Genomic DNA, 25,318 nt, shown 5'->3' on the forward strand with positions numbered 1-25,318 from the left:
TTATGTGTAGTGCAATAATGCAATCCAAAGACAAGTCTCCAACAAACGTACCTGCTGGGCATTCAGCTTGTGGGCAGCCACGCTTGCTTGGGCTGCTTTCACCTGGTTCTGATAGTCTGCGCTTGCCAAGTGACCCTCTTCGTGGAACTCGCTGTTTGCTTGCTGGTGATAGTGTACACTGTCCTGGTGCTCCGCGCCGGCGCCGTTTACCTTCGACAAGATTATCTACAAGTGAGACAAAAAAAATTAAATCTATACTTGTCTGCGACCTAAAACATCCAAGCTAAACCACCTTTACAGACAGAATTTCTACTTGTATGGACAAAATGAAATTCCACATTTACTCGCCCTGGCATTCTGAAATGGTAGCATTACATTGTAGGGTGAGAGGGTGAAGCACAAAGGTTTTAAGGAGCCATTAGCAGCGCAGAACACAAGACAGTGGGTTTATGTTGTAACCAACAAGTTGTGTACACAGAAACCCTGTTACATTGGCCAAGTTTAGTTTGTGCTCTGTTGTGAGAGCAATGACACAGGTGCTGATGCATCCCCTGCACAGTTGTTATGAGATGTTGGCCACAATGGCTTTGCACATGAAACATAACAGCACACAAAGAAAACTGTTAAAATTGTGAATGCCAAGTCCTGACAAGTTCCCTATTTGTGCATGACATTCAAACAGAATGGACAGATTAAAAACCATATTTGTTCAGAACGACACTTTTAGAAGAGGGAGGGATGGAAGGGGTGGCCGGGAGTGGGGGAGGGGGAGGGAAACTTGGTTCCTGCTTATGAGAATGATTTTTGAAAAAGTAGTCCATGTCCAACTTCCCCTCAAACTTTTTGTGTGTGTTCTCCTCAAACCATGTTCTCACTCTCACTCTTAAGAGCAACGATGAAAAAAACTCTCTCACTCACTCACTCTTTCACAAAGGTGTGATAGATTAATCTGGCATTGAGATCTCGCCTCAGTAAGATGTGGACAGTGCATATCTCTCTATCAACACTTTCTTCTTCATGAGTTGATACCTTAATGCTTTTAGCTAACCTACCTAACATCCTTTTCTTGGTACGATTCATGCAGTGGTGGCAATTGCCAGAGAGCAGCTTGCTTTCTCCTCACAGAAAGCTATCCCCACCAATGAGAACCCATGGTCCCTCCATCAAAATTTGAAGTCACTCTGCTTATGTCAACGTTCGTGCCAGAGCTCAATGGCAGACACATATCTGATTTCCAAAGTTATACATCCTTCAACGTGTACATTAAGCTTGTATGGCAGTTGGTTGTCTGTTTCTGTAACATGCAACTCATCTGTTCTCTCATCTTTGAATCACAAAATAATGATGGATGCTACTCATGCTGAGGCCGATTACCTGAGCAATATCTTTGCAGAAAAGGCCAAAGTTCTGAAATCTTTCTTCCTATAACAAATCCTACAACCCTCACTGAAAACTTCCAACACGTGAGCTAATTACCTTCGTAAACTTTGTTGCGAAGGTTATGTTTTGATCGCTGTGTATTTATTTATTTGTGAATATGTGTTTGTTTGTTTGTTTGTTATTCGCATAACTCCAAAAGTATTGAACTGAATCGCAGCAAATTTGGTGGGATGATTGGTTATTATCCGAGGACCATTTGATTAGATTTTGGGAGTGATCGGGTCAAAGGTCAAGGTCATGAAAAGGTCAAAATCGTCTTTTTACCATAGCGCGGTCAATTTGTATCCAATTTGCATGCAACTAATGCCAAAATGTTCAGAATTCAATGCCCCATCTTGTGATATGTGACATGACACAATGACGTAATAACCCTTATTAGCGGTTGGGAGTCAAAGGTCAGGGGGGGTCACGACATTGCAAAATGTGCGGTTTTAGTCATAACACAGTCAATTCTTATCCGATTTGCATGAAACCAACACCAAAATGTTGACTGTTCTGTTCCACACACACTCTAATACCAATTACAAAATTAAAAGTACAAAGGTCAAGGTCAAGGTCATGAAAAGGTCAAAATCGTTATTTTGCCACAGTGCGGTCGATTTTTATCAAATTTAAAGGTCAGGGAGTTCATACAGAAATTGTACAATGTACGTGAATCAGTGTCAAACAGCAGGAAATTTAATGTTTTTAAGCCATCATACCACATATGAGATGACAGATGTGGTATGGGATTAAATACCCTCACAATCAACGGTTTCTAGGGGGGGGGGGGCAAAATGTAGCGTTGGCGAAGGTATGCGCTCTACTGAGTGCCCGTTCTAGTTCCTTTTACAAAGGTGGAGACATTCCAAGCTGCGCTTGACTCTACTGTTCAGAGACCTGATGGCATCAGTTGCTTTCATACTCAAGGCTTTTACATGCTCTGTCAATTCCTGGTTTCTGCTCTTTTACAGGTTACGCTATGAGGGCCACCTTCCTGCATCATGGTAAGTCGTCAGTTCAAAAGAATGCGTCAAAACTGGCTCTCTTCATGGCAAACCAGTCAGTCTTCTCCCCATCATGAGCAACGTAATGTAATTGATCTCCAAGATGGCAGCACAACACCCCATCAGATCAACCTCCATCCTTACTCTTGCAGTTTTCTATACTCATTTGGCATTTCCTCCCTCTCCCAATCTATTTTCAGGTTGACGTTCCTTTCCACCTCTGCCTTGTGGTTAGGCTTTTTAGCTGAAGACAGACTTTTTAGCAGTTCCACACTGAAATAAGTGGTTGGCATTGACATCAGGAAGGTCACCCAGTCGTAAAACCTTGCTTCAATCTTTATTTTTTATGATGGCAGTCATAAATGGGTGGGGTACAGCCCATAGTACCCCATGGGCAGGTCCACCTACCTACGTCAAACAGAAAGGTGGACACAGCAGGATAAATGGACTTGATTGCCATGGTAATCACTATGATGCAGGTAAACAGTTTGATGGTGTTCATGTCTTTTTCTAGTGTTTTTCTCGTTATCTCCGCCACCGAAGGTGGAAGGCGGTTATGTTTTCACCCCTGTATGTCTGTCTGTTACTTGCAAAATCGAATATTTTCCAAGTATATTGATTGGTCAGTCGATTTTGTTATTCTGTCTGTTTATGTGTTTGCCAATCGCTTACAGGTCACAATTCGAAACCAATCTTCATGAAACTTTACTAAGTTATTGAGGTAATCTCAACTGAGAAGCCTATTGATTTGAGGTCAAAGGTCAAAGGTCATCTTGGTCAATTTTCTAAAATTGTCATTTTTCGTCCGATCGATTTGAAAGTTGAACAGTATTTGCATATTGTGTCACTGAATTTGGAAACCAACTATTTGAAGTCAAAAGGTCAAAGGTAAACTCAAGGTCAAACTTCTAAAATCATCAATATTTACATCCTATTAACTTGAAAATTAAACAGCAATTGCACCGTCCATCACTGAATTGGGAAACCAACTATTTGAAGTCAAAATGTCAAACATCAGCTCAAGGTCAAACTTCTAAAATCATCAATTTCAATCTGAAAAATAATCAATTTTCATCCGATTGACCTGAGTTTTGATTAAGATTGTCAATTTTAATCTTAATTAAATGGACAATTTCATGTGTCCATGGCAACCTTTGGAGAGGGGGGGGGTGGATTTTGCAGGTATTGTGCTCTGCATGACACCTTGTTCATATGTCTGTTTGTGTGCAGGATATCTCAAAAAGTTGGGGACGGATTTGGATGAAATTTGGTGGAGAGGTTGGGTGTGTGACAAGGACAAATTGATGAGATTTTGGTGAAGATCCAGATCCGGATATGATCATTTTTTCAGTGATTCTTCACCATTGAGAGATTGGGTTAGCACGATATATAGCATGATATTTCAAAAAGTTATAGACGGATTCAGACGAAACTTGGTGGAAAGGTTGAGTATGTGACAAGAACGAAGTGATTCGAATTTGGTGAAGATCCGAATCCAGATCTGGATACGAGAATTAAAAATTTTTTTTAAGTGCTTCTTCACCATTGAGAGATGAGGCCAAAAATAATATATCACATGATATCTCAAAAATTTATTGGGCCCGATATATTCTATTGGATCAGGCATTGTATGGCAGAGGTATGCGCTTTACCGAATGCCCTTCAAGTTTTAAGATGGTCTTACATCTCTTCTCCTCTCACCTCTCTGCTCAATCCTTGTCGTTTCAGGTCACATGCATTCCACCTGAAACCCAATACCGTGCTACCCTCTCCAAGTGTGAATGCTCTACTCCATTTGCTCATGCCAACACTACGATAATGCATTTAGAACTGTTTGCTTCAATCTACTGTCTCAAGCAGACAGTATTTTTCCCTCCAGGATTTTATGTCTGCTGCCAACTACCATTTCATATTCTCTCCCAGGTCTAGCTCTCCTTGTGCTGCGATATATCATTGTCTTTATATGCTCTCCTTTCCACCTCTTCTGCTCTTCCATGAGCCTTGATACCTGTATTAAAAAAAAATTGACAATTAGTACATCAGAGCATGTAGGTGTTACGTAAACTATCATTTAATAAATTCATTCTTACATCATTTCCCACAAACACTTTAATCTTTATAATGAGTTAAATAAAATGTTGTGATTTCTGACTGAAGTTCCATTTCTCTGAGCACGAGACTGTGTTGCCCAGGCACTCATGGCACTCATTAATATACTTATTGTTTCTATATTGTCTTCTCAGTGTAACTTATGGCAGTAATTAGAATTAAGCTAGGGGACCAGCACACAGTGGCCTACTCTTCTAAAAAATACAAACAAATATGAAACGTCCACAAGCAAAGTGTAAAAAATGGACATCCAGTTTTGTGTCCCCCGTGAAATGACGGTGTAGCCAGCCGGTGATGCCCGACCAGCAGTACAGTTGGATGGAAATTTACAGAAAATAACTAGAGGGGGAGCACTCGGTAGAGTGCAAAACCTCCGCCACCAATACTGCTGGGTCACTTAAGTGAACCTCATATCCTATTCATTGTAGGTCAAAACGGATCAGACTCTACTGAACCACGATTGAATTAACTAAACGAGATCGACGTGCATGTAGAAATGCCAAAAGAATAAAATCGAAATTTTTTTGAAAAAAAAGGTGCAAAATTTGTTGTTTTTTTTTCGGGGGGTTGGAAATCACTTAAAACATGTAGAAATGCAAAAACAAAAATTCAAATACAATCGAAATTTTTTTGAAAAAAAGTTGCAATTTTTTTTTTCTCTAACAAATTTTTTAGGGGGGTTGGAAATCACTTAAAACATGTAGAAATGCCAAAACAAAAATTCATATATTTTTTCAAAATGGCCACCATAGCGGCCATATTGGACTTTGGACCAAGTCCAAAATCTAATGGCATGATCCTTGGACCATACCTAATCCCCCCACCAGGTTTCGTCGAAATCCGTTCAGGAGTTTTTCCGTAATACTGTTCACAAACAAACAAACAAACAAACAAAACAGACAGGGGTGAAAACAGTAACCTCCGTCCATCTTTGATGGCGGAAGTTAATAATAAATGATTAAATGAGGATGACGATCTTGTATCCTGTTTCGGTTTGCTCATTGTCGAAAGACTGGTATGCTTTTACTTTTTAAAACTTCTCAAAGGGCTCACTATTATATGCCCTTCTCTTGAGATGTATACCATTATCACACAGCTCATTGTGTACAATAGCATCTGTTACCAATAGTATTCTTAAGTAGTGAATATCTAAGATTGGTAGGTTGTTTTTTTTGTTTTGCATAGAATAGACTGATCCCCTGATGTAGTGCATGAGTGAGAAGAAACTTTCCTCGTGAGTTATTAAAGCAATGAGGAAGAGATAAATGTTACGTGTAAATAAACTTGGATGTAACTGCTGTTTCAAATTAATTTTTTACACATCATTGAGGGTAAGAGTTGCCTAAACTGATTGAGCTTCTGCATTGTAATCTGTTGACTGCAGGTTCAAATCCTTACCGAACTGAGAAGCCAATGGCAAACAACTCACTGTATTTCATTGCCCATATAGCTACTTTGGCAGCAGTTTACTCCCCAAGGGGATGGTACTTGCTAGGGCTAGCCATGGGCCAGATAATTGAGGATTATGAGATAATAAGGTAATTTAGCCAAAACATAGATATGAGTGGATATATGTATGTGTGTGTGTGTGTGTGTGTGTGTGTGTGTGTGTGTGTGTGTGTGTGTGTGTGTGTGTGTGTGTGTGTGTGTGTGTGTGTGTGTGTGTGTGTGTGTGTGTGTATTCAAGAATAAAAGCTTATCACTTCACTCTATAGTAGTTTCTAAGCGTATCATTTTTACACATTTGAATGCGTGGCCATTTTTATTCCCATACCATCCCTACATATGGAGTACGACCGTAATCCATGATAGAATTTTCAAAGTACTCAAAGCTTTCATACTTTACATATGCAGAAAGATGACAACAAATAAGTTAACAAGCATTTATTTTTGCAGAGAAAAGGAGTGTATTCTCACATTAAATCCCCCTTCTCAGCATCTGCCCAGTTCTCCATACCCAGACTAACGTCGGCGATGCCTATGTGGGGAGTTGGAGGTGCCAGCGGGTCAAGACTGTACTGGGCCCGCAGACGGTCTCCCTGTTCGACTGACAAGATGACGGCGATGCGCTTGTACCATTTCCTCTGCCCTTCCTTCTCCACACAGTAAAAGACTTCCCCTTCTTTTTGCTGCAGGGCCTTCACGACACCTGAAACACAGTCCTCACCATCTTTATCAATCATCATTTGTGCTATTGCACGAGGTCGAATAATACAGTTTTCCAGACAGGCTGTTATACCATGCCATGTCGTCATGCGTTCACAATGTAGTGCCAATTCACCATGCTCAAATATACATTGGAACAAAGATTTTGTAAAAAAAAAAATAAAAGTTATAAAAATTATACTCAACACTGAAGTGTGATGAGGCATTCTTGTTTGGGTTCAGGATTGCTTGTGTTATGCCTGGTGTTGGCATAATTGTTATGTTAGCGTGGCAGGCTTGGGATCCAAGGGTCCTAAGTTCAAATCCCACTCAGCTGTTAAATTAATACCAGGTGGGGTTGACTCAGCTTGCCATCCTTCCGAGATTGGCAAAATGAGTACCAGCTTGCTGGGAAGAATAAGCCAATCGAGTATCCTGCGTCGGAGTGATACGTCTGGGTGGCATAATTTCACACGTCCATGACTGTGCCCAATATAGCCCAGGAGACTGCTTCGGCAGCACCGACGCTCTGTACAGAGTATGGTACCAATGGATGGATGGATGGATTGCTTGTGTTGGCATTTAGCGGTCAAGAGAGTGACCCTGTTCACTGGCTCCAAAAATATCTTAAGACCTTGCCCACGTCCAGCTTCTCTGTAGAGCGAACTCTCACCCAACTAACCAATTCTAACACCAGTGACTTCCTGTGTGTACAATTGTCTAAAAATGTCTAAAAGGTGTGACTAGTCTGTCAGGTGATTTCACCAATTTATACTACAAGCTGTTTGCTCCATTCAACTCCCTTGAATAAACTGGCCAGTGTCACTCCAGCTTGACTGATATGAAAGGAAAGATGTGTCACATGATGTACAGAAAAATTCTAAAACAAATAAGAACCTCATGGTACAAGTAATAATGTAAAGGTGGCATCTCCACTCTGTTGAATGATCACAGCTATTCCATGATGGCGATCTCTGGAAGGCATCCTTCCCAGGTGGTCTATCATGCTTGTTGTCCTTGTGTAGCCGCATCCTGCACTCTCCTTGCATCTCCTGCACAAATCCCTGGTGATATATATATATATATATATATATATATATATATATATATATATATATATATATATATATATATATATAGGACTTGAACAGTCCTGCCAACGTAGAATGAGCCAAAACGATGGAGGCGGTTTATTTATTTATAACCCAAACATGGCGGTTCTAATCGCTCTACCGCAAATGGGACGAGGAAGGTGGCACGAGTCACTTTTCACTGAGTTGATGATGTTTATTTGTTTTTATTATTAACCAGAAATAACAAGACTCGGCAAGAAGAGGGATCCGGGGCGATTCGACGGGATGGTGCGGGATCGGGAGTGGGGAAAACACAGACAATTCCAATGAATATACAAATCTCAAACCCTCTAAGGCGCCAGGTACACGCACACGCACACGCACACGCACACAAACACACGCACACACACACACACACACACACACACACACACACACACACAAAACGTAGCTATTTCTGGTGGTCAGGCTGGACCGTGGTGTGGACGCAACCGTCCCTGGATTGGCGTCGGACGAGCTGGCCTTGCTCTCGTCAGGGGGGCAGGAGAAACCGTGGTGCTGTCGACCTCCTGGTCCTGGCCCAAGTCCGCTCACAGTCAATTTTTGCCTTCATTGCTTCCACAATGGGTGTACAGATTTAATAAATCAGCAGCGGCAATAGCAGCATGAGAATGGACATTAATTGATGGACGAGTACCTTTAATTTTGCTTCGACCTTGATTCTTTATATAATCTCCAAACATTTCTGCACCTCTTATTTGACTGCTTCCTACGATTCATCGATTAATCTTATCGTGATGCATTACACCACTGTCCCAAAGTCTTTGCTGGGTACTGACTAACTTTTGGTCTTAACTGGTTTGCAACTGTAAATGTCTTAATTTTTTTCTCAAGACTGTGCGGGGTAAGGTGTTCTATGAACTATCTATTTATTAAATTTAAATTTCATCCGACACCATTTGATTAACGAATCAAGTAGGGCAAGCATGTTGTAAGACTGATCTTCTTCGGTGGTAAAGACACCTGCTTAATCCATGAGAATTTTCAGCGCTGGCACTTCAAGGTCTGTAACCGATGGAATAATTATGACTGCCTTCAGAATTAATTGTGCACCCCATTTGAGTGCACACTTGCAGTTGACAAGATTATTACAAATGTTTTGATCAAGAAGCAAATGAGGAACTTTGACAAAATAGTCCTTCAAATGTAAACGTGGCTGTTATTGGTACATGGACACATGGTAAATCTGCAATGCTTTACAAATCATCCCATGAGGTACAGACATGAAAGCATTCACCATATTCAACCAAGTCACATGCATACTTAATTTGTGAGATTTCACTCCGAATCGTTTCCCATATCATGGTGGCACGGTCCAGTCATCTGGGCACACCAAGAGCGCCTCCTCTTTTCACTGTTGTATTAACATACCCATTAACAATGAGGTATGCAGCAAGCCGAGATACAAGAAAAGAGAAAAATATCTTTCCTTCATTACTCGGTTGTAATGAGAGCCAAAACTGACCTATTTCGTTTTGAGTCTTGCTCTTTTGGAATGAACACACAACTGTGGAAACCAAGGAATTTAGGATCAATGGTATCTCCTGCGATGAAGTTGAGTCTTTGGGTCTCTCACTTTCTCACCGCAGGCAGGTCTGTGGTCTTTCTCTTTTCTACCGTCCCCATCTCTGGCCTTGTCCCACCTGCTCTGTCTGTGATATGCCCCCACCCTCCACCTCCCCATATTTCCGCAGGTCGCTCAAGGTCCGCCAACAACCCCCTTCTGGTGAAACGACCAAAATCACGAATCATTGCTCAGTACCGGTACCATTGCTCATTGCTCACAAATCATTGCTCAATCAGTACCGGGCGTAGTGGCATGCGCCTGTAATCCGGCTACTCGGAGGATCGCTTGAGGACGGGGCTCTGCGCTGAGCCGCGCAATGAGAGGGTGTAGGGCAGGCCAGAATCATGGCGAAACCCAATCCTTATTCCTGTGTCGTAAGAGGCGACCAGGGTTGCGCCAGGAAGCGCATCTGGTGTAAAACCTGTGCCAAATCAGTATGCGGATCATAACGGATGATCCGCTGTGGGCGACCCCGAACGGGAGCAGCCGAATGAAGAACACACACACACACACACACACACACACACACACACACACACACACACACACACACACACACACACACACACACACACACACACACTTGCTCACCTTCACTTCCATTCCTCTTTTTTCCCACCTTTGGAATAAACTCCTACACTCTCTTCAATCCCATTCTTCCCTCCAGGTATTCAAAACAGTTGTTCACTACAACCTCTTGTCTTCCATACAAAACCTCAATCTTTTCTACCCCCGTTAATCAACCCCAAACCCACCTCCTTCAAATTCCCTGTTTTCCTTCCTGAAAGACCCTGTTGTGACCATCTCGTTTTCCCCGTGTACCTCTTCCTTCAACAGATGAATGTCTCTGTTCCTCACTGTTTTGTGCTTCCCTCTCCCACCCCTCTTGTCTCCTGTTCCTTTTGTTATATATTCCGTGTGTTTGCTCTTATACGAGCCTCAACATTTTATACAATATATACAATATATATATATATATATATATATATATATATATATATATATATATATATATATATATATATATATATATATATATATATATATATATATTTATATATATATATATATATATATATATATATAGCTTTTGCCATTCAGGGTGGATATACTTATTTTTCCATGCAGACGCTAACGACTGGTAGAGCATCGTCAGACTACAAGAGCAGTTTTCATCAACAATATTTAGAACTCCATTGAGTCTTCAAATCTCCAAGTTTCCAGATCAAGACTGCTCAAACAATTTTCTTGCAAAGTTGAAGGGATCTTTGAAGAATTTCTGACATGACTTTTGCTGTTCTCTTTTACTCATCTTGATTCTCTCTGCCTTAAACAATGAGTTGTGTTGTTTCCTTCAGATGCTGCCAGATTTCTTTAAATCATGTTTTTTCTCTACTTCGTCGGCATGTTTCTATTGCTTTTTTAATCCTGTTTTTTTTTTTTTCTGAATTTCAAATTGTTCATTAACGTCATGATCACTGGGTTAAGAAAAGTGTTCCTTAGTTTCCGCTCCAATTTCAAGTACATCACAACAGGATAAATAGATCAGTGGTTCCCAAACTTTTTTGTCCATGACCCAAAATTTGAAATCACATTTGCCTCGCAACCCAAACGATACCAGTACCTAGTGTACCTATGATAAAAATTGTCAGAGAAAATGCTTTTGACATGAAACCCCCCCTCAAAAACTGAGATTTTGAGGGGGGGGGTTCAAGTTTGGGTCATGACCCTGGGTTTGGGAACCCCTGAAATAGACATTCCCAGACTCCAACAACTACTATTCCAGCTTTCCTTTGAGAGATTTTCCAAATGTTTCGACAAATCTCCGTCAAATTCAAACAAAAGTGTTCCTGAACTCGAAGGAGGAAAGTTGATATGAGGACGTACTTGCCGCCTTAACTGATTGTCAGGGAAAAAGTTCACCAAATAGCATTGTGGTTCGATTCCTGGCTGGGTCCCCTGATGTCAGATCTGTAACTATTAATTAATTATCAAAGAAGATTGCGCTTCATAGGGCAATCATCTTCATTTATTTTTCTGTCACGAAGTTCCAACTACAAGCACAGTGTTGCTTTTACTCATGTCCTGTCCATTCTGCATCAATTCTATAAAGGAATCAGTGGTTCCATCATTCTCCCAGGGGCAGGCCCATGGGGCATAGTTTATCATTGTTTGTAGACACATTCAACAATATGCTTTCTCTGAAGCTTCTGTCATTTCTTTCAAGGCCCTTCAAGTGCACTGGCTGGACAGTCCTAGTTATCCCAAGAAATTGAAAGCTGATGTTACTACAAATCCATTACCACCAACTTCAAGAACAAACGGTCTAATGCTAAATCCTTGCAAATGAAACTGCTTCCTGAGTACCTCATAGTTTGTCATTTCATACGAATGAGCATCACTCATTCTGCTCTCATAAGGAGCAGTTAGATCAACTGCAATGATCAAGTTACTTTACTCGAATGTTAGAACCAAGTCGGATACTATGGCAATTGTTTGCATATATATATATATATATATATATATATATATATATATATATATATATATATATATATATATATATATATATATATATATCCATTTCAATTTTTTTTTCTTCACAGGAGTATGGCTCATGGAAGAAAAAAAAGTAGATTTGACAGTGGAACAAACATCGAGGGAATGAATTAGCAGGATAAGAGGAAAAGGGGGGGGGGCACTAAAACGAGCAAATACGATGGTTGGATTAAGAAAGGTTAGTGGGGGTAATAAAAATTATAGGAGAGAATTGGGGATGACAAGAGACGGTGGTGCACCACTTCCTTGAAGCCCTGGAAGGAAGAGTGAGGCAGAACAGCCTCTGCAAGGTGGTTCTATAGATGGGAGAAACAAGGAATAAAAGTGTTGAAGTATACAGTCAGCATGGATTTTGAAAGTTTCACCAGGAGGTAGTTCATGGAATAACGCGTGCATCCTGGAATATATAAAGGGTGGGGGCAAGGACTGAGAGAGCAGAGGGAGCAATATTGGAGAAGTGGAAAAATAAAACAGAGACCACTGACCTACCTGCAATGTGAAAGCAACGGACCTTGTGCTCCGGCCTGATCATGGGAGATTCCAATAATTTTGAGAGCTTTAGATTCCGCAGATTCCAGGAGACAGATGTGATGCTGGGGTGCCGTTACATAGCAGAGAGCAGCTCTCCATTGAGCGATGTACAAAGACTTTCAAGACTGTGTGTCGCTATGATTTTCTAAGGAACGACTTCAATCAATCCATAGATGCCCAGTCGGCTGCAGACTTTGAAAGCCAGCTTTGCTATATCTTGGAGGCCAGCTTTCCCAAATCTCGATTAGGAAGTTTACAGATTGGGTCAAACACACGTTGCTTTGCTGCAATGCCATGGCTGGTTGTTGCTGAGCCAACACCCAGAAAACTGGCATGTTGACAAGTGAAGTCACCACAAATGAGAATCAAAGTTAGGAGGAGTGATTATGAGTTGATTAAAGGAAATAGAGTCATCATTATTGGGTGGATGGTATACCAAAACAGACAAACATTAGGGGGTTGCGGAGAGGTATTCTAGAAGACTTGGATGGCGTTAGTGAGGTCAATGGACAATAAGCAATGGAGTTCTTGGCATACACTGTGCCTCCAGGACGGATGGGGGTGGGCCTGTCAAAGTGTAAAAGAGAATAACCAAGGAGAGACAGAGGAATCCGAAGCATCCTGTGAGAAAAACATTTCTGTTAAACAAACGACGTTTGTTTTGGGTTCAGCTTTACTGAGCAGTGAGTAAACCAGCAATACATGGCATGAGACAAATATTGCATGGAAGATTTATCAAAAGACATGCTTCATCGCAAGTTACACATATACAGATTAAATCTGAAAACCAGTCACTCTACAGTACACCCTTTTATTTTCCTACACTTAAGAGGTCATCTATACAATATCCACATTTTTTAACCAATCAAAATGCATAATTAAATTTGGCAACAGAGCGAGGAAAGTGGGTGCACATACCAGGTGTGAAGTACTCGTCCTCAGAGAGCGCAGTGACTTCTGTATTGATAGGAATGGGATCGCAGAGCAATACATCACGACCAGCAACATCACACTCGTAACCGTCATCGAAGCGCACACGATATCGGCCATCTGCACCACCTCTTATCACACTGCCAGGGTAGAAGTAGTCATTGGAACTCCATTTGGCCACGACACGAAGACCAACCAGGTTTTTTCGTTGTGAGGGCTCCTGAAGTGGGCTCTGGAATAGAAGTGAAATGCAGGACATCATCAAGGCAGACATGATTTGAACATTTGGGAAATAGTTCCAAAAAGTCTTGCATGCACAACATACCTCTACAAGGGATTTTGGAGAGGAAGGTTGTGGTTGGGCCAAAGCTGCTGGTGATTCTGTTTCTCCCACATCTCCTGTTTCCCCTTCTTTGGGAGAATCATTCATTTCATCATCCCTGGGAGAAGTCACTTGTGGAATGCTTTCCTGTTCTATATTGACGGAAGAGTCTTCCAGAGGCTGACCGTTTCCCTCCTGGCCAGACTCTGTCGTTCTTGACCGACATTTTGATGGAGGAACGGGAGAGCTTTCAGAATCTGTCACATGGTCTGTCATAGGATCAGTTTCCGTGTCACTCGATGACTTTCCAGAGCGTCGGCCTTTAGTATATGGTTTTGCAGAAAGTCTGCCAAAAATCACAACAGCACATCAACAATTTAAGAAATGTTGGAAAAGCAAAGCAAAGGAGCATCTTTTTTTTAACATATTACGAGAGTAAATGTTGCTGGTCTTGAGACCTTAGGAGCTATATGTCTAAACTAAACTAGAATGACACTCTTCGACCTTGCCAGATATGCCTCCACACACATCATCACATCATTATACATACTTGTACAAAGTTTCATTTAAATCCATGAACACAGATTCCTAAAAATTAAATAATTCTGGCTGCCAAACAATGTGTCCAATCAGGTTGAAATTTAAAACATATCTTCCCCATCACTATGAGATCATAACTGTTAAGTTTCACGTCGATCAATGAAGCAGTTCAAGTGAAAGAATTTTTAAAGGATTTTCATTCAATCCAATATGGCTGCCAGACCATGTGACCTATTAATTATTCGTTAACACCCTGGTATCCCCAAGGTTTGGGGAACACGTGTGTGAAGTTTCCCCTCGATATGTCCAGCCATTCTGGAGAAGATTTTTGAAGGTATTTTTTAATGTTAAAAAGAATATGGCTGTCAAACCAAGTGAGCGATGATGTCATAATCCCACCCCCACCCCACCAATACAATTTAGCCCTAGATGACCCTCAAAATTTTTCATACAGATCGGATGAAGCGTTTGACGTATGCAATTGTGATGCAATTCCCTAACTATGACATCACGTGTGAAGTTTCAATATTTTCCATGGAGCGGTTTTGGAGATACAGAGGACCAAAGTTTTTCCTTTCTTTCCAACCAATGTTGTCATAATTATCATAATCATTAAAGACAATTATCAAATAACATGAAAACGTTCTACTTGAGTGGTCACACATATGATGAAAATTTTGTGTCAATCGAATAAGCGGTTGCAGAGAAAACAGAAAATTAGCACGGATGTACGTACGGACAATCCGAAAACACAATTCCAATGGCGACTCAATCAGCAGAGGCATAAAAATAAATATACACTTCTTGTCTGCCACAATGGCTTTATGTTATACACATGAAACAAACTGAAAACCTAACACTAACAATACATTGCAACTGTCATTAGAGCAAGTCAACAGAAGATCCTTCTCCAGAAAGGTTTACCTGCGGCCATGGCCTCGTGGTCTGCCTCTACCACGACCAACAGTCACGCCCCTGCTGCGTGTTGCCTTACCACCAACCAAAGTACTGGCTTCTGTGTGGGAGACAGCCAACTCATCTGCACCATCCAGTGCAGTCTCCTTGGCTGCATTCAATCCTCCTCGTAATGATTCTCGACTTGGCCCCTGTATGCGATTTCTGGCAAACGCCCATGGTCTGTGACATGGAGGTGGGCATGAAGGTGGGCCAAGGCTACCACTTGAGGCTCCACTACTGGTGTGTGGGAGACTGCTGCCTATGCTGGAGTGCTTAGACAAGGAGCTGACATCAGCCAGGTCCCCTGAGGCAAGTGAACTACCTGTGCTGGAAGAAAATGTGCGAGGGAGCACAGCTTCACTCTGTTCTACTGTAGGTCTGACAACCTCCTGAAATAGAAGAACACATTCAATATCCAAGTCTGGCACAAGGAAAAAATATACACACATCATTATTTGTATTTAAATACGACTCTTCACATACACCATGATCAAAGTTAAATATAACGTAGCTTCTCGTGAGTCCAAGTTAGATGTGAACATTTGTACACACGGCATATGGTACAAGTGGCTGAGACAAAACACAGTAAAACTTTAACAGAATGGCCCAGTGTCTGATGATCAGGCAGACAGCTGTCAATATGATCAAGCAATGAAAGGATTCACTGGGCACCGATTTGCAAACTATTTAATATCTCCTAAGATGAAGTAAAATGCTTATCGGTGCTATTGGTGCGGCAGATATGTGTATAAGATCATAACGATTGTGGGTTTGGTGGTAAAAGCACCAAAATTGGCACAGTTCATCCTAAGAACATATACATTGATTTTAGCTATAGTGCCAAGCCAGATTTTTCATTGTTCGAGAAATATGGGCAAAAATCCAAGATGGCCGCCACCGCTGGTTGTGAAATTTTAAAATCGCCATATCTTTGCCAATAATTGACATAGAAAGTTGTATAAGGTGTCTATACCTATGTTTTCATACCCATAGAAACTGATTAGACACTCAGATTGAACATAACATGCTTCCGTGCTAGTATAAGTGGTATATGACTGCCAAAATGTGCTGATTTTATGCGACTAATCGATTCTGAACTATAAATCGAATCAGAATGTCGTTTGTTGATACACCCCAGGCTCCCAGGCGTAAAGAGTTCAGTAAGAGCATAATAAAATCAAGTCAAACATAATCATGTTCATTTAAAACATTTATAATAAACATCAAACTTTCAATAATTCAAGCTATAAAACAATAGTTTCAACGCCATGAACACGATACTTTCATTAAGAACTTTTGACCAGAAATCATACACAGTAATACTTTTGATTGCTTGAACACCAAACATAATTACACATAAACAAATATAATCACATGTTGTGATGAATAACAAATAACATTTAATAACACAACATCATATTTGTATGTACATGCATCACTTTCAAAACACACAATCCTGACTGAAAATAAATCGCAATAATAGTGTTTAATTGGAAATAAACGCATGATTGCACAACATAATACCAGTATTACATGAGAAAATATTAAATAAAATGTCAATAAAATTACAGAAATAAAATGGCAAATCCGACTTTAAAACAATCCACTAAAATGTATGTGTTTCATTTATCTCACACGGTGACAATCGTAGCTCTGGCTTGAGGTCCTCAACCATCTCGTTCATTTCCATTTTGTTCACAGTTTCCGCTACACCGGCATAGTGATGTACACTTCAATACTGCTTTTACGCATTTACAGTGTCCAACGCATCTATTTTGGCACCCACACTTCAGTAGTTCTGAGCACGATGCCGCAGCTTCTGGTAGTACTGTCCAACTAGGCTCCCATTTGAGCGTCGGACTTCTTCTCCACCCCCAGGAACTTGGCGATGGAACATCTGGTGACCGCACATGCATCTGTCCCCATACAAATCCAGCCTGGTGTACTGCACGTTTGGTGTGTTCGAACAGGGCAGCTTCAGTTGGTGGAATCGCATCTATTGGTCTGCCTTTTGCAGTGAACATGTACTTTCTGGCTAAATTTACACTGACTTCTGACGACGTTTTATCATACAACGGGATCACAAACTTTTCAAATGGTGCAATCTTCGTTTCGTCAAACTCATTAGGAGAGGCCACATAGTGAGCGAATACCGGTGTAATTTCTGGAAGTGCTTTCCACAACTGGAACGCCGTCTTTTTCCCTCCACCAGCAAACGAAGATGTCGTGTCACACCCCGTAAAGGCGTGAAACATTGGCAGGGCTCTAGATCGCTCCTCTCCCATTTCCTTTGCAATTTGGTGAACAGGAATATATCGCAGATTCTTTCCAACGCCGAATGCCAACCATATTTCAGCGTCTGTCGCGAATGAAGCAGCATACACTGCCAGAATCAGCACATCAGTATCAACAGTTCGAATAATCACTTTCCGGTCGCCTTTCTCGAGTGCATCTGCTACATGGAGAAATATTCTGGTGTCGGCTTCTTCCTGTGGACAAGGTGACAGTGATGAAACATCCCGATTGATGTTACACGAGAGAACATTCTGTTTGCAGGTCAGAATCACTTCTTTCTCTGTCGTAAAATTCTCTGCGACCTAAAACGTAAAAACCATAGACATGCATCATTACCGTGACAATATATGTTAGGCACGTGTTATTCATCACTCAATATCCAATATATATATATATATATATATATATATATATATATATATATATATATATATATATATATATATATATATATATATTGTTATGTTTATAATTTTCATGCAGCTGTACATTACCTGAAGAGCCAGGAATTCAAAGAGCTCAGATTTGTTCTCAGATACACGGAGAAATTCTTGCCAGTTTCCTGGAACTTTGCTTGTGGGTGCCACACGTCTTCGAACCCCCTTGCTGCGTCTTTCTCGTGTTGATGACTTGAGACTGTCATCAATGTATACATCCCAGACAACATCGAGGCGTGTTACATACGTGAGATGCGGCCGTATGTAAGGAAAAAATACAGACTCTGCATACTCAAGGAACGTCCTTGGTCCAACAGGCTTCAGCATGCAGACAATTGCCGAGCCCTCGAGAACCAGGACATCAACGGAAGGAATGTCTCTAAGGGAGTCGCTCATCTCCTCCAGACAATGAACAAGATCGGATTTTGTACCGAGGCGAAGGTCTCCAAACTGTGATAATGACGGTGGGTAAGCATGATTTTCATGTCTGAAGAAATTGTCCAAGTCATCATCTCTGGTCGGACATGCAATAAATAATTGAGAGAATAGAGCACAGTCGTTCTTGAGATATGATACTAGTGGTGATGACCTCGAAGAATTCCTCACCGGTGGGTTTCCGAAAAGCGGGAGTTTGTTCTGTGTGATGGGTTCCGTTAGGGTTTTGGTTGTCTGAATTAGTCGCTCTTCTCTGAATTTGTGGTATTGCTGTTTGCCAAGATCCTCAATTTTAGTAATGCTTTCAGATACTTTAGGGTCAGCAACATCCCTGGTATCGAGGACAAGCACTTCTGTTGTTTCTTCTGTGAATGGATTTCCCATAGTTTCAAAGGTTGTGACTCATGCATTCACGTCTCATGCATATGATGTTTGTGAGGATAGTGTGTGCTCGTGATGTTTTTGCTGCATTTCTCGTTTCCGCGAAGGCAGGCAGTTTGTGCCAAACTCGGTTATAGCCCTTGCTATTTCTGGTCCCGCTACCATCCATCTCAGCATGGCTTTCGGATTTAACATCAGATCAGTAGCTCCACTGATGCCTTTGACGAGAGCATTATTTTGTTCGTGAGCATGGTCGATTGGTATTGCGGAGAACGGCCTGCTCGACTTGCACACCACAAACTTTCTTTGTGAGAACTGTTCTGCTACATCGGGAAGTCGTGCTTCTAGCGTTGACATATCGCGTATATGGACTGGAAGCCACCTGCAATAGTGAGTGTGGTCGAGCGCTAAGAACCATGGAACAATTGCTGACAATGACGCCAAGTACATTTGAAAGTTTCTTTCACGAAGCGATCTCACAAAGATCAAGAGAAGGAGCTGCATTTCCATAAGAGTATACCAGTACTTGAACTGGGGGCACTTTTCCTTCTGTCTCGTGCACCAGTCTTCGTAGGACGATGGTTGACTTTCTGCTTGGCAGTATTCGTCATATGCCTGATGGAGAAGTATCCATAGAGTACTGCATGTGACGATGCGTACATGCCTGGCTCGTTTTACATGGGATGATTTGAGAAGAGATTCTGCTTTTCCTGGCGTAGTGACATCAGCATCTGCTAAGGTGCTGGTCCATCCACTCCCATCCAGGAAATCCCCGATTGTCGATATATATGCCATCTCGATATGGAGCCCTCCAAGCATAACGACAAACTTGTCTTCTCCATACAACTCCGGCCAATTCCATTGAATGGTTTTAGCAATGGCGAAGAGTGGTTGATCTAGCGTTACTACTGGAACCTGTCCTGGATTCAGGAATACCACCGCCTGCTTGACAACGTCCATTGAATGTTGAATCATTCCAATGGATTTCGAATCATCTGGAAATAGAGGAAGGAGGGAATTGATGCTTGGCTCTATGTGTTCAGTGTGATGATTGCCGTGATATGCAGACCACGAAATTGGGTCGTCCGTGCTTTGGGTGTTATCACTTCACTGCTCCCTAGTTTTTTTCCAGCCAAACATGTTCATCTCCTAATGCAATTTTATGAAGGACGTCATTTGTTGCAGGATGATCTTCAGTTGGGGGTATCACTGGTTCCTTCGTTCTTGGTGAAACTGGCTTTACATTTGTATACGATTCTGGTAGGCTGTAGTGTGAACTGGAATGTGCAATTCTACCAGAGTTCTCTGTTGGAGTTCTCTCTCGTTCTGTACCATCTGATTCAGTAGCTCTATTTTGGAACAAAGAGATGCCTGTGCCATGGAATGATGTATGTGCAGTTGTTGATGTCAGGTTGTGGTCTATGTAGTCAATTGCTGCCGTTGTAAAGAGATGTCTTCTCAAAATTAGCGGACATACAACTCCATCCTTCTCATACTGAGTAGCTGCCGCAGTCGCCATATTTGTAGATATGTCCAGAACTCTGTCATAGAAAATGGAGATACCAAGATGGAATAAGGTTTCTACCAACTCACGCTTGCGGGTTTGTCCGTGAATCAAGAGCCCAAGATGGACAGGAAGAGGTGTTTCTTTGTCTGTGTTATGACGTATTCCAGTTGACGAAGCCCGTCTCCTTGTGGAGCTGTTGAATTGAAGCAATTGTGCCACAGTGAGAGCAGATTGACGAAATGTGTCTGGGTCCTTGTTTTTTATATTTGTTCCATCCATTATCATGCTAACTAGTGCAAGTAACGATTGTGGGATGGCTTCTTCCTGGCAGTTGTTTCCAAACGATCCAGTGAATGTCGAGGTTTTCTGTTGCATATCTCTTCTGACTATCTGTGCAGCCTTCGCAAGGCATATTGCTTCATCGTCGTAGTCATCCAAGGTTGCCTCTTTCAATGCTAGTCCAACATCATCTTCAAAGCTCAGCATCACATTGCGACCTTGCTTGAATGCACGAAGACCGGGTATATTGGCAAGTAGCCGTATGTTCAAGTCTGTTGAGTGAATCCGACCAAACTGTTCAACGCCAAAATCGAGAAGCCGTTGACTGTAGAGCTGGATGAGATCTGCAAGACGAAACACCGGGGCAACGTTATCGTTGTTGTTTCGTGTATCTTCAATGAAACCTATAAGTTCAGCCAGTGCTAAGCCATGGGACACTCTGTCAGATATGCCTATGTTAGTATCTTCTCCACTCCTAGTGCTAGCATTGTACAGCTTGACAAGGCATTTGGCATGATACTGTGCATCTAGAGCTACAAGATCGCCGCTGCTAAGCTTTCCTATCAACTTCTCATCTTGTAATTTGATTGCACAACCCTTCACTCGTGCTGTGACCTTTGGCATCATTGCGTCATGTAGTGGTTGCTCTTTGGTCTCTGGTTGGTCACAGAAAAAGCATGTGTTTTTTCTGGTTTGATCGAGATCACCATCAATGTGCGAGGAACCTTGGCGGGTATCGTGGGACTTGCTTTGCTGGCCTTCGCTCAGGTTTTCAGACGTGCACATTGTTGATTCCAATGTGGCTATATGACGAGATGAGCACTTCAATCTGCATGAATTGTGGCACTGGGCCTCGTGTGCTTCCAATGTATTTCCAATACCAGTACCATCATCGAGTTGTGATATGTCAACTGGAATAGGTTGTTGTTTCATTTCGCTGAAAATTGTCAAATTGTCGCCCAGGGTTTTGTAACTTGCATCAACACCACTAGCTTTCCTTGATTTTACTGGGCAATGGAGCACTTCAGAAGTACCACTTTGGCAAAGACTACACATTGTCCAGTCAATAGGTTTGGGAACACTGATGCTGGCTCCATGGATAAGCTTACATTTCTTCTTGGCCGACATGTTCAAACCTGGTGATTCACCTGAAATGCAGTTGAATGTACATGTATAATGTTTAAATTCATAATATTGTGCTCTTAATGGAGTGCTTGCTCATGGCTATGAATATAAAAATATATTATCCAAATAACATTCCAATTTGATTATTTCAGAATTAATTACACAAGATCCACACATTTTGGCAGTCATATTCCATTTATACGAAGAATGGAACACTTCATGTACAATCTGAGTGTTTAATCAGTTTATATGGGTATGAAAATATAGTTATAGACACATTATACAACTTTCTATGTCAATTATTGGCAAAGATATTGCGATTTAAAAATTTCACAACCAGCGGTGGCGGCCATCTTGGATTTTTGCCCATATTTCTAGAAAAACGAAAAATCTGGCTTGGCACAATAGCTAAAATCAATTTATATGTTCTTAGCATGATTTGTGCCAATTTTCGTGCTTTTACCATCAAACTCATAATCGTTTCACATATATGCCGCACTATATTTCAGCTTACTTTTTTTTCCAACCTATTTACAAACACTTCTTAACTCCCACATATTGATAACACTTTTGTTTCCCGTCCTTTCTGATTTTTTTTTTTGAAAAATACTAGATTGAACCCTTTGCTTTGATGGTAAGATGTTAGTGTAATACGAGCTATCCTGCTCACAACCAAGTTTATTAGCCCCCATAGGACTTGGTCCAAAATGGGTGCTTATGGATTTGGTCTCGATTTTCGTGTATATGCATGCGTCCGCAACCATATCTCGGGCATGTATGGACTGATTTTATTTGTACTTGGCACCAAGGCAACACATGATGGTATACATCTGCACAACATTTTGTTTCGCGATGTGATCAAAGATGGCCGACTGGCGGCAATTTTAGTTGGAGAAAACCCGATGTTGAACACATCTTCAACCATTTCTCAGACATGCATTTACCAATGTTCTTCAAACTTGGCACACAGATAATGATGGCTTACACCAACAGCATGTCATTTTTTTCGAGATCAGATCCACGATGGCCGACTTGTGGCCATTTTGTTACTTAAATGTGTTCCCAATGATTTCTCAGACATGCATGGTCCAATTTTGTTTAAAATTAGCAGAAGCACAGTACGTGATGGCATACACATGCACCTCAAGTTATTTTGCAATCTGATCAAAGATGGCCAACTGGTAGACTGGTGGCCATTTATTTGTAAAAAAAAAAAAAAAAAAACCTCAGTATCGAACACGTTCTCAACCATTTCTCGGACATGCATTTACTAATGTTTTTCAAACTTGGCATGCAGATAATGAATGACGGCTTACATACCCACGCCATTTTTTTCTTCGAGATCTGATCATAGATGGCCGACTGGTGGCCATTTTGTTACCTTCACGTGTCCCCAACCCTTTCTCGGACATGCATGGTCCAATTTTGTTCAAACGTGACACAATCACAGCACACAATGGCACACACTTGCACCTAACTTAATTTTTTTGATATGGTCAAAGATGACTGACTGGTAGACTGGGGGCCATTTTAGTTGTAATAAATATGGGCTAGCCTTTTAACTCCAAACAGCAAAATTATTAAAACAACGGGGGCTATGACATTTTATGTCTTTTTTCCTTGTTCAACTCGCTTCCCCCCTTAACTTCTTCTTCTTGAAGTATGGCAGCTTTCATTTTGTTGGGGCGCAACTATGCCGCTGATGCAGTGTCCCGATACCAGTGCACTTGCACTCATTTCACTGACTTTGGAAGGATGACAGGCTGAGTCAACCCCACCTGGTGTAAATTCAGCAGCCAACAGGGCTCAAAATCAAGACCCTAAGATCTAAAGCCAGCCACCCTAATCTGGAAGCCAACACCAGGCTTATCCTCAGCTTTAAATCTATTCGATAATGAAGTTGTAATTTTGATAACACTACTTCTTGAAACGTGAGACTGACAAAGCTAAACATGATGTACTTTGTTGACTTATTCCAATAATAACTAGAGAATTCGTAGAACACATTACCCCACACAGTCTTGAGAAAAACAACATGGGAAGTGTTTTCAACTCTTGCTTTGCATTTACGAGCATGATCGATATTTCCTATGAGCTGTGATTTTGTCTGGATCTCAATATTCCCCAACACTAAGTCCATGGGCAAATTTGATTGATCGAGACGGCATAAAATGGTGCAATGTTTTTCCAAAGTACTGCTAAACTGGAGGTTTTTAGAAGTGCTAAGAAGGCGATTTGTGTTCCACAGTCGTACAATGTCCTTACAAGGCCTTCATCCACAGCTTTATGCAATACTGGTCTCCCCGCTGGGCTGGCTCCCCTGCCTCACATCTTTCTCAGCTTGACGCCGTAGAAACCAAGGCCTTCAAGATCATTGGAATCTCCTGCGATGAAGCTGATTCTATGGGCCTATTACTTTGCCATCACCAATAGGTCAGTGTTCTCTGTCTTCTTTCACCTCCTTTCCTGGCTTGGACTGCCCTCTCCATGCTTTGTCTTCCCCCCCCCCACCCCCCCACCACCACAGGTATCTGCAGGGAGCACATGGTCCACCATCAACCCCTTTCTCGTGAAATGCCTAAATCCAGCATCAACGCTCACCTCCACTCATTTGTTCCTCTTTTTTTTCTCCACCTGTGGAATCAACTTCAACGTTCTCTTCAATCTCATTCTTCCCTTCAGGTCTTCAAGACAGCTGTTCACCACCATCTCAGATCGTCCCCAATCCCATGATAATTTCTACCTCCGCTAAAGCCAACCCTCCTCCAAAACAAAATTTTTGCTTCTGTATCCATGTTGTCCACCACTTGTGTTCTTTCCTACCCCTCATCATGACCTGCGCCCCTAGTTTGTCCGTCTCCGTCTATATCCCCCCTCAGCCCTGCTGTTGGTATTTCCCCCTTCTCTTTCTGCTTTTCCTTTTGTTTTGTTGCGCCTTGATCAACACTGTGCTCTGGCTCTTTCACAAGCCTGGACTTTGTATACAAAACAAAAGAAAAAAAAAGTAGGACTTCAATAAATTAGCTTTCTGCAATCACCTTTTACTCTATGATCTTGTTACTTTTTCTGAACATGTCATAATCCTTAATGTTTAACTATAGAAGGGTGTAGGAAAACTATAATTCTGTAATACTGAACATACCTCTGTGACCTTGCGCTCAACCTCCTTCCCATTGAGGTAAAAAACGTCAGTGGTTACTTGAATCACCTTGAGATGTACTATGCGCACGTGCTTTCTGAGCATACAGGCTGGAGAAAGTGTCTCATTTCTTTCCTGTGCATAAGCATACAAATGGTTTCAGTTGTAAAACATGCAGCAAAAGACAAGCAGTGCTAGTACCGTTTTCAATATGATCATCTGAACATTAAAACACTTTTTAATAATCTACGAGAAAACTTTGGGCTAACAAGACTGCTGTTTGCTGGCATACTTGCCTTAAAGTGACGAATCTCGGCCTCATTTTCCAACATGGTGAAATCAAAATACAAAAGGCTGTCCTAGTATAGCACAAGTATAATGTTTCACAAACTTTGCCCTCCTTTCAGGGTGGATGTCAAACTGGTGATGCTGTTTTGCTAGCATTAACTGTTAGTCAACAGAAGATCTCGTGATCAATGCTTTTCACAAAAAGTACATCAC

General features: G+C 41.4%; 2 protein-coding genes across 15 annotated transcripts in view; both read right to left on the reverse strand.

The window, feature by feature from the left end:
• TP53BP1 (tumor protein p53 binding protein 1) overlaps window positions 1-25,318 on the reverse strand; it is an 80,958-nt gene that overhangs the window by 18,547 nt on the left and 37,093 nt on the right. For 7 of the 14 annotated variants that reach the window (XM_085848674.1, XM_085848673.1, XM_085848670.1 and 4 more), the window contains exons 13-18: window positions 24,821-24,952; window positions 15,187-15,608; window positions 13,726-14,068; window positions 13,389-13,632; window positions 6,493-6,705; window positions 52-225 (exon numbers count right to left, since the gene is read on the reverse strand). In XM_085848674.1, coding sequence (XP_085704800.1) covers window positions 52-225; window positions 6,493-6,705; window positions 13,389-13,632; window positions 13,726-14,068; window positions 15,187-15,608; window positions 24,821-24,952 — 1,528 coding nt within the window. Of the gene's footprint in view, window positions 1-51; window positions 226-6,452; window positions 6,706-13,388; window positions 13,633-13,725; window positions 14,069-15,186; window positions 15,609-24,820; window positions 24,953-25,318 lie in introns of those variants that run through there. The other 7 variants (XM_085848678.1, XM_085848671.1, XM_085848669.1 and 4 more) reach the window with 4 other exon arrangements.
• On the reverse strand, window positions 19,885-21,713 carry LOC147015991 (uncharacterized). The gene has a single exon (XM_085848679.1). It carries the CDS (start codon window positions 21,679-21,681, stop codon window positions 19,885-19,887), a length of 1,797 nt encoding a protein of 598 aa, XP_085704805.1. The 5' UTR covers window positions 21,682-21,713.

The sequence above is a fragment of the Eptatretus burgeri genome, chromosome 12, assembly GCF_056783735.1.
Source record: "Eptatretus burgeri isolate ZD-2024b chromosome 12, Ebu_testis_v1, whole genome shotgun sequence".
Classification (NCBI taxonomy): domain Eukaryota; kingdom Metazoa; phylum Chordata; class Myxini; order Myxiniformes; family Myxinidae; genus Eptatretus; species Eptatretus burgeri.

Excerpts from the sequence above, each read along its gene's own strand:
- LOC147015991 (XM_085848679.1), bottom strand. The coding sequence starts at position 21,681 with ATGTCGGCCAAGAAGAAATGTAAGCTTATCCATGGAGCCAGCATCAGT.